The sequence below is a fragment of the Helianthus annuus genome, chromosome 4 (assembly GCF_002127325.2).
Source record: "Helianthus annuus cultivar XRQ/B chromosome 4, HanXRQr2.0-SUNRISE, whole genome shotgun sequence".
Lineage (NCBI taxonomy): Eukaryota > Viridiplantae > Streptophyta > Magnoliopsida > Asterales > Asteraceae > Helianthus > Helianthus annuus.
In genome coordinates this window covers 146,043,317-146,055,284 of record NC_035436.2, presented here as the reverse complement: position 1 = coordinate 146,055,284, position 11,968 = coordinate 146,043,317, and the positions used below count along the sequence as shown (strand labels likewise).

Below are 11,968 nucleotides of genomic sequence, written 5' to 3'. Positions count from 1 at the left end.
ATACAAGCTGTGTACACATCCGTTTCTTTGTTTCCGCCGCTGAAACGGATTTGAGCTCTTCCGAACGACTCGTTTTAGGTCGAAATCGATCCTACAGCTCGCATAAAAGGATTAAATCCAAGAAGACACAAATGATCAGCCGCAAAGGAAAAAGGTCAAGGACATGTAGTGTATGCAATGTAAAAGGCCATGACATTCGGACTTGCGAGATACTGAAAGGCAAACAACAAGGCAAACAAAAAAAGAAGTAGTTGAAGGGCATCCAGATTGAGAAAGATACAAGAGACAAAGACGACGATGAAGAGGAAGATGAGTTTGAAGATTACAGTGGTAGTAGTGATGATGGATCTGAAGAAGAAGATCAGTGGGAGGAGATTTCAGAAGATGATGAAGAAGATTAATTTTTTTTAAATGTAAATGAGAATTTACACGAAACACATGCGATTTTATATTCATCTGTTTATATATTTTTTTCATGCGATTTTAGTATATAAACATGCGATTTTATATGCATCATTTTATAATTAGTCTTACATGCGATTTCCATTTTAGTACATGCGATTTTGAGTTTTCTAGTTTTTTTGTGATAAAGATGTCTAAATCATTCATGCGATTTTATATTATAATCAAGCATAAGATTTGTTCAAAACATGTACCTAAAATATAAAATAGTTGTTATTGTCTAACACAGTTACAACCATAAAACGATTAAACAGAAATTTAGTTACTTGAAGCAAAGATTTTGTCACGTTCAGCAGAGCTGAACTCCATCTTCTCCTTCACAGTGTTTAGAGCATCTTTCAGGAAAGAGAAGGCTAAGTCATCAGCTCGAGATTGCTCCTTTATGTGATTCAAAGCTGTGTCTTTGAAGCTTGATGGTGGTTCTTCAAGTAGTCTCTCCCACATCTCTTGATTTTTCTTAATTTCTTCAAGAATTTTCCCCTGCACATCAAGAATCAAATGAGAAGAGGTGACATCGGTGCTTATTTCTGTCAACGTACGAGTTGACAATAGCTCTTTTATTGCAATGTGTTGGTACATAATGTCTATCGCCTACGTCAACAGTCGAGGTCGTGTAAAAGTAGCTTGTATAGGGGTGTAAAGTGAAAATGTAAAGTTATTTTGTGTTTGTTACCATTTCGCACGAAATGGACCTGGGATGTTCATTTCGCACGAAATGGAACTTTGCCATTTCGTGCGGAATGGAACATGTTGGTTTCGTGCGAAATGGTCACCCTATATATATATGGGTGTTGGGTTTCCATTTGCAACAGTTCTGGATTTCGTACCGAAGTGCTGTCAAAATTTCTCCAAGTGCATTCAAGTCTAAAATCAATGGAAACTCAGTTTAAAGTGTGTATTTCTGTTTCTACTCTCATTCTTACACAGATTCTCAGTTGCTAGAGTGTTTCCACCTCTCTAGTAGCTCAGATTTGACTCAGACCGACTCATTCAGGTCGAATATCGATCCTACAAGTGGTATCAGAGCTCAAGATGAGTCAAATCGGCTGAATCGGTGCTTTGAATGGTCTAGAACACTCTACTTCTACTCATTCTTGGATTTTTGAACGATTCCACGGACAAAATGGACTGATTTTTTAATATAACGTGTAAAACACGGTTTTAATAAATCCTTGAAAGATTCAGACCTAAATTCGGACTAAATCTGATCAAAAAGTATCAAAAACTTCATTTCGTGTGAACGAGTACCATTTCGCGTGAAAATTGTGACCATTCCGTACGAAATGAACCATTTCGTTTGAAAAACATGTTCATTTTGCACGAAATAGATCTTTTCGCTTGAAAACTGTACATTTCGTTTGTGTGATTCATTCCGTTTGAAAGTCCATTCCATGTGTAGAAGCCATTTCGCTTGAAAGTGATTTTTCAAAAAGTTAGAAAATTTTTCGAAACTGTTTTCATAAAATGGATAACCAAGAATTTTATAACACGTTTTCCGGAGGGGGAATGACGGCAGTTCAATCTCCAACGAGTATTTTGCAGAACGTGAACATGGAAAATGAGCTTGGTACTATGCAAAAGCCACCAAATTTGATGAACATTGACGAATATTTAGGGTGGTCAGGGAGGTTTAAAACCTGGGTATAGGCAAATCATTTTGAGTGCTGGATGAAAATTGAGTCAAAGTATGTACCACCGACGAATGGATCTGGTATTGAGAAAGCACTCCATCAGTTAACTCCGCTTGAACAGGATAGCTTCAAAGCTGAAAAGAAAATGATGAGTATCTTGCAGCAAGCAATCAAAGAAGATATTTTAGTTTTGTTACAACACCAGGACAACTCGCAGTTTGTATGGAATGCATTGAAAATAAAGTTTCTTGGAAGTGTTACGATGATAAAGAGCAAAACAGCATTGCTGAAAAAGGAATTTGATATTTTTACGTGTATCAAGGGTGAGACAACAAAAGAGTTGATCGAAAGATATTGTCATTTGGTTGTAGAGATGAAGCGTTTGAGCATTGAAAAAACAGATGAAGAATGGGTTGACAAGCTGGCGGATGCTTTACCGTATGATGAATGGGGCACTTATTTTTTGGTGTTGAAAAATAACTTGGAGTATGTTGGATTCAATCTTAGCACATTCATCGAGAAAATTGAATCGCATGAGCTTGAACTGAAAAAGATCAGAAAAATGAAAGCTTCAAATGTACAACAAGATGTTCAATTGTACTACAAAGGAAGCTCATCAGCAACATCTAACCTAAGTCCAAAAATTCAGACAGCATTTAGTGCTGATTCTACATCTGGAGGTTCCCAAAGCACACCAAGCAACAGTTATTCACCATTCTCAAGCTTTGAACCAAATCCTAAAGTTCAGGGTTTACAAGAACAAGCTTATACTCAAAGCTCGTCAGGGTCAAACAATCAAGGTCATGGTCCAGGAATTCTGTGCAACATAGCTGTAAACATCAAGAATGGTCAAGAGTTTACAGAATCTGCAGCAAAACAGCATATCTCACTACTTGCTTCAGTGCTTGAGTCCTATGAAAGTCTTGTTGCCGGGAAAATTGGAAATCCTGACATGACAAAAGAAGACTACAATCAGATCGATCTAGAGGAGCTGGAACTCATAGATATGAAGTGGGGAATGGCAAGCCTTGTAAGAAGGGCACAAAGATTCATGGAAATAATTGGTCGAAACAGTCTTGCAGGACCTGATAGTAAGCTTGGGTTTGACAAAGCGAAAGTTACATGTTTCAAATGCAAAGAAAAAGGGCATTTCAAACGAGAGTGTCCAAACAGGGAAGTAAACAATCATCAGAATCCGTTCAAAAATGACTACTACCGACAAGCAATCTATCACAAAACTAGTCAACAGCCATTCAATTAAAAACCTCAAATTGAAAACAAACCAGAAAAGGCTCTTTTGGTCAATCAGGATGATGAGAAAGTTGCAGAGGGGTTTAGTTGGGATAAATATATTCCTGGTGAGGGTCTGGCTATGATGGCAGAGATTTTTGAAGAGCCAGAATGTGTTGTTGAAGCTGAGGATGTCGGTGAGGTGATGAGTGAAGAGAGTTTGGCAGAGCTTGAAGAAGTAGCAGCAGAAGTTTATTACTATCAATCTGAACAGGAGATTATTGCTAGTTCTTTTAAATCCATAATGCCTCTTAACATGTTTGATTCTTTTGCAGGATTCTTCAGCGAGCCAACTACAGGTTTTTGTCCACAATATGATGTCAAAAAAGCTCCGGTTGAAGAAATCATAGATGTTTCTAAAGAGATGAATGAAGAAACTCTGAAGGAGATAGCTGACAAGGCGTTGATGGGCAAGCTGAAAGAGGTAGACAAAACTCAAGATTCAGAGTCTGTCGAAACAGAGTCTGTCAAAACGGAGTCTATCGAAACGAAGTCAGTCAAAAAGGAGTTTGAGTTCAAATCAGAAAATCTGGATATCAAATCAGGAGAAAAATCAAAGTCTGAGTCTGACGGGTTTGGTAAAACAGAAATTAAAACTGATAAAGAGGAAAAGGTTTTTGAAAAAGATGATCAGATTTCTGAAACTCCATGCAAAAACTGTTTAAAACCCTGCATGGGCTGTCTTGAAAAAGACAAACAACTTCAAGAATTGAAAAAATATAACGATGAAGTAAAATTTGATCTTAATGATGTGAAAGAAGGTTATGACACTTTAGCACGCTCAATCAAAATGATTCAAAAAGAAAGTTTAGAAAATGATAAAGCTACCAATTTGTTAAAAGCAACAGTCATGGATAAGCAGATGGAAATTAACATTCTTTTGGACAAAATAGCATCTTTGAAAAAGGAACTTGAATTAATCAGGATTGAAACAGAAAGAGTTGATAAGAAATTGATCAGTTATGTTGCTTCATCTTATGTGATTGACCAAATTGTTCCTCTACAATCTGATGCTAAACCTGTTTTCAAAAATGTTCCACCCCCAATGTGGAATCATTATACACAAAAATATCCAGATGGGGTGGAAGCAGCTTTGAATCTCAAGTTGAGAACTGTTGAGAATGAGTTACCTGAAAATATTGATGTTACATTCTCTCCATCCGACACTGACAATGAGTCACAAGTGATTAAAACTGTTGTTGACAAAGTGTTAGATGAAGAAAGTGATAACTCAGATTTCGGTACTGTGAAAACTCAATTGGAGAATTCAAATTCTGATTCTGAAGATGACGGGAACTTTCTGGACAAGTTCATACCAAAATCAGATAAAGTTGTGAATGATGATTCGATCCTTGTGGTTTACACAATGACCGGAACTGACAAACTCTATTCTGATTTTGAGTATCCAATTCAGAATGCAAAATTGGAGAATGTTGAAAAAGTGTTCAAACTTGTAGAAATTGACATTTCAGAGGTTAACAACAATGCATTTTTGTCAAAACCGAAAAAGTCTTTTGTGAAACAACAACCAAACAACCCGGGGAAGAAAGAATGGGAGGGTAACAACGGTCACAACAAAAGACATGGTAACAATTTCAAAAGGAAAGGTGTCGGTTTTGAAAAGAAAATGGATAAAAAGGATTTTAAACCAAAAGAAAAGTTGAGCGATGTATTTGTTGCAGGAAAGAACACAGTGGCTGAAAAAGATTATATCTTTAGTCAGAAAGCAGTTGACAATTTCAATGCAGCCAAAAAGTTGAAAAATGAGACCAACAGATCTACTTTTGTCGAGTATGACAAAAGAATCTGTTACCGCTGCAATGAAATTGGTCACATGGCCAAACAGTGTGATAAAAAGATTGAAAAACCAGTTTTCCAGAAACCCAAACTTAAAACTTCAAAAGATGTTAAGGGTAAAACACCGATGGTTTCCCCCGTTCGTATTCTGAAACGAGGTGAATCTTTAAAGTCCAAGGATAAGTCAAAATCAACCTTTGAGATTGGTGAGTCTTCGAACACTAAAAAGATTTCAAACGTTTATCCCAAAATGAAAATTTTTCAAAATCAATCATGGGTGGAAAAACCTAAACAGTCATTTGAAGAAAAGAAAATGGAAAAGGAATTAAAATCTGAATCAAAAGTGTTTGCAACCGATGTTGATAAACTTGAGTTTGAATTGGACAAACTAATTGAGGAATTCCCACCAATTAAGGAGGGAGATCTTAAATCAAAGTTGAAACCTGTTGTTCCAAACGTTATCTTCAACATTCCAAAAGTTGACGTGTCTCATGATATTATATTTGGTAGTGTTCCAAATGTGAAGAAATCTTAGGCATCATTGTTCAACTAAAATGTTTCTGATGTATGCAGGGGCTTCCAAGGTCAATCATTTCAAAGTGGATTATGGATAGCGGCGCCTCGAGGCATATGACTGGAATGTTAGCTTTCTCTATGATGTCAAATCAATCAACGGAGGATATGTTGGATTTGCGGGAAATCAGGGAGGAAGAATAGTTGGTGAAGGAACTCTTACAAATGGAGTAGTATCGTTTGATAAAGTGAATTATATCATTGAACTTGAAAACAATCTGTTGAGTATATCGCAGACTTGTGAGAAATCATTCACGGTTCATTTTACAAAAAATGAGTGTTTGATAATTAAACCTGGTTTTAAAATTCCAGAAGATATGGTGTTGATGCGAGCTCAGCGGGAAAACGATTTGTATGTCCTAGATATGAGCGTCGCAACAACTACCGACAAAAAGAAAAAATGTTTTGTAACAAAAACAAAAGCTACTGAAAAAGAATCAAGAATGTGGCATCGTAAGATGGGTCACATTCATGTGTGAAAAATGAACTTCGTAGTCCACAATGATCTTGTTGAAGGTGTTAATCTGAAAAATTTCCATCTGAATGATGATTGTGTAGAATGCAAAAAGGGGAAGCAAACAAAGAAGACACACCCAAAGAAGTGGTTGAACTCAATCAGGGTACCACTCGAAAGGCTCCACATGGATTTTTTCAGACTGGTGAATGTAAAGAGTGTAAGTGGAGATTTGTATTGTCTTGTGGTCACTGACGACTTTACAAGATTTTCATGGGTGATGTGTCTCGAAAGTAAAGATCAGACATTTGATTCGTTGATGATTTTGTTCAAAAAGATGGAGACACTGTACAAACTGCGGATCAGAAGAATTCGGAGCGACAACGGAACGGAGTTCAAAAACAATCACCTGCTCGAGTTTTGCAATGAGAAAGGAATTCTTCATGAATTCAGTGCACCATATACTCCACAACAAAATGGTGTAGCCGAACGAAAGAATCGCACATTGATTGAAACAGCTCGAACTATGCTAGCCGATTCCAAATTGCGGATATTCTTTTGGAGTGAAGCAGTTGCTGCAGCATGTTATACGTTAAATCGTGTTCTCACAGTAAAGAAGTACAAGAAAACCTGCTTCGAATTACTTCATCGCTATAAACCAAATTTGAAATTCTTAGAACCGTTTGGATCACCTTGTACTTTCATTGATCCGGATGGCAAATTTGGTGCAAAGGTTAACGAAGGTTTTTTTGTAGGTTATGCGAGTCCGCTGAAAAGAGTATTTGTTCCATGCTTAGGAAAGATTATACAAGTTCAGCATGTTGATTGTCAAAGGCATACAGCTCCGGCACAACTTCCCGGAAAAAGATTGCTTTTTGACTACGACCAACTCTGGGAGTCATTCCAGTTGCCAACTGAGCCAAGTGAAGAGGAACTAGCATTATTATACCAACATCAGCAATCTATGTCACAAGATCAAGTGCCAAGACCGTTGGGAGTTTCTCAGCCCACTGTGGGTGCAAACGATCACGAGGCCGGTCCAAGTGGAACTGCACACGAAACTCCAGAGGAACCAGCTCCAGTATTTGATAATTCTGACGACTCAGAATCGGAATCCGGTCTGATTTTTGACGAGGAACCAAATATTGAGACGACAGAAGCTGTTGATCACACGGGTGATCAGGATATTTCCAATTTGCAATCGGAAGTGAGCGTGCCAGACACAGTCATGCCGAGAACTCTGTCTTATCATCCATCAGAACAAATTATTGGTGATCTTTACAGTGGAGTGAAAACGCGAGATCAAATCAACAAAGCCCTTACATGTTTTTATTCTTCCGTAGCTCCTTTACAGGAAGAATTCTCACTGAAATGTTTCATCTCGTAAGTTGAACCAAGAACATATAAAGAAGCTTTAACTGAGGAAAGCTGGGTAAATGCTATGCAGGAAGAGCTATTACAGTTTGAAAAGCTTGGAGTTTGGAGATTGGTGGATCTCCTGGAAAACCAAAAGCTGATCAAGACAAAATGGGTTTTCAAGTGTAAGCGGGATGATAGAGGGGTCATTGTTCGAAACAAAGCACGTTTGGTAGTCCAAGGTTTTAGTCAGCAAGAAGGCATCGATTTTACAGAAGTGTATGCGCCTGTTGCTAGACTCGCAATTAGAATCTTCCTAGCATTCGCGTCTTGGAAAGGATTCAAGGTCTACCAATTAGATGTGAAATCTGCATTCCTTTACAGAAAAATCAAAGAAGAGGTGTACGTTGGACAACCACCGGGGTTTACTGATCCAATGCACAAAAACAAGGTCTATCTTCTCGACAAAGCGCTTTACGGACTACACCAGGCCCCGAGAGCCTGGTACGAGACGCTTTCCCAACATCTGGTGGCCAACGGGTTCATCAGAGGGACGGTCGATAGCACTTTGTTTACAAAAGAGGTTGCAGGGCATCTACTAATCGTGCAGATTTACGTTGATGACATAATCTTCGGATCGACAAATGATGAATTGTGCAAAGAGTTCGAGAAGATTACGAAGAAAAAGTTTAAGATGAGTTCGATGGGGGAGATGAAGTTCTTCCTAGGGCTTCAGGTTGAGCAAATGCCCGAAGGAATCTTCATTCACCAAACGAAATACGTGAATGATGTGCTGGAAAAGTTCAACATGTCTGAATCTACTCCAATATCAACCCCCTGGCTCAAAATCATGGGATATGTCCGGACGAAAGCGGTGAAAAAGTGGACGAGACGTACTACCGGTCGATCATTGGATCTTTGATGTATCTGACTGCGTCCAGACCGAACATCATGTATCCAACTTGCTTATGCGCTAGATATCAGTCTAGCCCGAGACAGTCACACCTGACAATTATGAAGAGAATTTTACGGTATCTTAAAGGCTGCCCAAGCACCGGCTTGTGGTATCCTAAGTCTGGTGACTTTTATCTTACCGGTTATGCTGATTCTGATTTTGGAAGCTGCAAGCAAAATGCAAAATCCACAACTGCTGGCTGTCAGTTCTTTGGAACTCGACTAGTCACCTGGCAGTGCAAGAAACAAACCTCAGTCGCTCTCTCAACATGCGAGGCTGAATACGTTCGGCCTCCAGCTGTTGCTCTCAGATCCTCTGGATCCAGCAGCAGATGAGGGACTTTGGTTTGCAGTTCTTGGACACGCCAATCTATGTGGACAATGAGGCAGCTATAAACATAACAAAGAACCCGGTACACTACTCTAAAACGAAACATGTAGAAATTCGACGTCATTTCATTCGCGATTGTTTCGAGAAGAAATTGATTCGAATTGAACAGATACACACCGATGATCAGAGGGCTGATTTTTACACAAAACCGTTTAATAGAACGAGATTTAACTATCTTTTAAAATTGAATGGTTTGAAAAATTTGTTTTCTAGGAGGGTAATAGAGTGTGAAACTGAGGAGGACGGCGATCTGAAGTGATCCACGTCGTGTTGTCAAGTTTTTGTACAGTTTATTTTCTGCTTTTGATAAAACCAAAAACACAAAAATATGTTTTTGTTCTTAGGGGGATAAAGTTTGCAGAAAATACAAAAACATGATAAAATTTCAAAATCCAAAAAACATTGAAAAAATGAAAAAGAGTTTGTGTAAAAAGGGAAAATGATAGTACATCAGCTAGACAGGTACAGTATGCTAAAGAAATGTATAGTTTAATTGTGTTAAACAGTCTCGCTGATGATGTGCCGATAGGTTTTTACACATTTAGTAAGTTTGTTTGGGATATAAACATAAATCATAACTTGCTTTTACGTGGGGAACATCTCTCGGATATATAGGTAACCCCTGAAATCCTGTTTGAAAGACTCTATTTCTGACATACTAGGTCTTTGTACATGATGATATATGGGGTATTATACCAGGACTTCTGATTTTGCGGAAGCAATAGCCTAGTCCTCGTATAATACTCTGCACAACTTTATTCATAAAGCCTCCCCTAAGCATAAAAAATGATGAAACATTGTAAAATGCTAATCATGTGCTGTTGTAAAAAAGATTCCCAAAGGGAACCCACCTAAAGTCGATCCATCATCTCTCTGATTGAACGGAAGTTCTAGCCTGAGCTCTCGTGGCCTCGCATTCACCCATTACAGATATCATTAGTGTGCACTCACCTGTAAGACTGAATATAGTGGTCTGGATACGGGAGTGTATTCTGAGGTGGTACACGCGTAAAAGTTAAGCCCTTAAAACACTAATTTCGTATCCTGAACAAATTGAAATTTGTGTGAAAATTTAAGAGGATCAGTATATCGACAATCAAAGCGAATTGTTTAATGCTTTGTATGAAATCAAAGCTTAACGGTACATGTATCTTGTCAGCAGCTGATATGATCCCCTAACACGCTCACCAAAAATATGTGTGTACAGTTTATTGTTTATCAAAATCCAAAAAGATTGTCTGTTTGTTTAGCAAAATTAAAATCCAAAAAGATTTGTTTTTCATCTTATTTTCAACAACGGACGTTGGGGATCTGATGGTCAAAGTCTCAAAGTGCTAAACAAGATGGATCATGAGGGTTGGATAAGCAAAAAGTTTGGGAAAAGGTGTTGGTAATTGCTTGAAAAGTTTAAAAGTTCATTAATTTGAACTTAAAATATGTTTTAAAATCAGCAAGTTCATAAATTGGTCAGCCAAGGTCATTAACTTGGACTTGGCAGGCTAAACAGTTGACCAGGGTCATTAACTTGGACTTGGTTAACTGGGTGTGATGGTAAAAAGTCAAAAATAATCAAAAAGATAAAAAGTTGAAATTTTTTGAAAAATTGAGATTTCAAACGAAATGACCATTTCATACGAAATGGACATATCGTTTCCAAGGTTGATTCCGCTTGAAAATGCCAAACTGCCTCAATGTCCATTTCGCACAAAATGGACATGTCTATGTATAGTGGTCTCATTTCGCTTGAATTGTTCAGTTGTTCCGTTTCATTTCAAACACACTCTGTCAAGGCGATTTCAGACGAAATCACTGTGTTCATCGATTATAGCCTGATTCTTGTTAATCTGTTGCTCGTAATCCATTTTTAAGTTGGTTTGCACAACTTAGATCATGGGAAAGGTGAGATTGAGTTTGATTTTACCCAAATTTGTCTGATTTCGTTTGAACGGCGATGAACAGAACATCAAACTTAGATCTAGGGTTTGTTTGTGAACTAAAATGAATGATAATCATATCTGTGTGTTTGGAACATGTTGTAGATAAGTTCTAGGGTTTCAATTTGATCAGAAATCTTAAATTCATAAGTACTCGGTAGATCTGGAACTTCGAACATAGACCTGTGTCGATTTTATGGATTAAAATGAAAATAGAACACACCCATGTGCTCGGAATCTATCATAGAACATAGTTAGGGTGTCAATTTCATCATCAAAACAGTTTGTAAAACATTTGTAAAATCATGACTGTTCAAACGAAATGAAAACTTGATTTGAAACGAAATGATGATCCATTTCGCTTCAAACGGCCATTTCGCTTCAAACTGGCATTTCATTTCAAATGGGCATTTCGTTTCAACACACCATTTCGTATCAAAACACCATTTCGCATCAAAACGCCATTTCACATCAAAACGCCATTTCGCATCAAAACACCATTTCGCTTGTAACATCATACCGCTTGAAAATGCCATTTCGTTTGAAGTGTCATTCCGTTTGAAACCATTTCGTTTGAGTGATGTGTTGTTTTGAAAATTATTCAAAGTGTTTAACATTGTGTTTTTGTTGAATATTTCAGGCTTCGAATGTGCAGTTTGATCCATTACACAACATCTGTTGTGTGTATGATGAAAAGTTACCAAAGATGGCGGCATTCAAGGGGATTCTGGAATTTATGAAGCGTTTACCTATCCAGAAGGCCTTGACAAATCAACATAATGTTTTGAAGTCCCATATTGAACGATTCTGGAAGAATGCAAAGTATGACGAAGACAGTAAAGTGATTCCTTCGATTGTTAGCTTGAATAGAAAGGATAAAGAGATTGTCATCACTGAACAACTAGTCCGTGAAGTGATAGATTTTCCTGATGACGAAAACTCACCAACGAAGTTTCCAGAAAGAATGGTAAAGGGATGTATGTTGAGGATGGGTTATAATGGTCCGCTGAACAGTGCAAATTACTTGAAGTCATGTTTCTCAAAGCCTTACAAGTTTTTCATTCATTCAATTGTTCATGCTCTCAGTCATAGAAAAGGTGGTTATGATGTGATGAGAGACTAATAG

At 37.8% G+C, this 11,968-nt stretch overlaps 1 protein-coding gene across 1 annotated transcript; it reads left to right on the top strand.

The window, feature by feature from the left end:
• Positions 1-3,468: 3,468 nt before the first annotated feature.
• On the top strand, positions 3,469-5,897 carry LOC110933504 (uncharacterized protein PFB0765w-like). Its single transcript, XM_022176723.1, has 3 exons — positions 3,469-4,342; positions 4,460-5,700; positions 5,754-5,897. The coding sequence occupies exons 1-3, from the start codon at positions 3,469-3,471 to the stop codon at positions 5,895-5,897; spliced, it is 2,259 nt and encodes a 752-aa protein (XP_022032415.1).
• Positions 5,898-11,968: the final 6,071 nt, after the last annotated feature.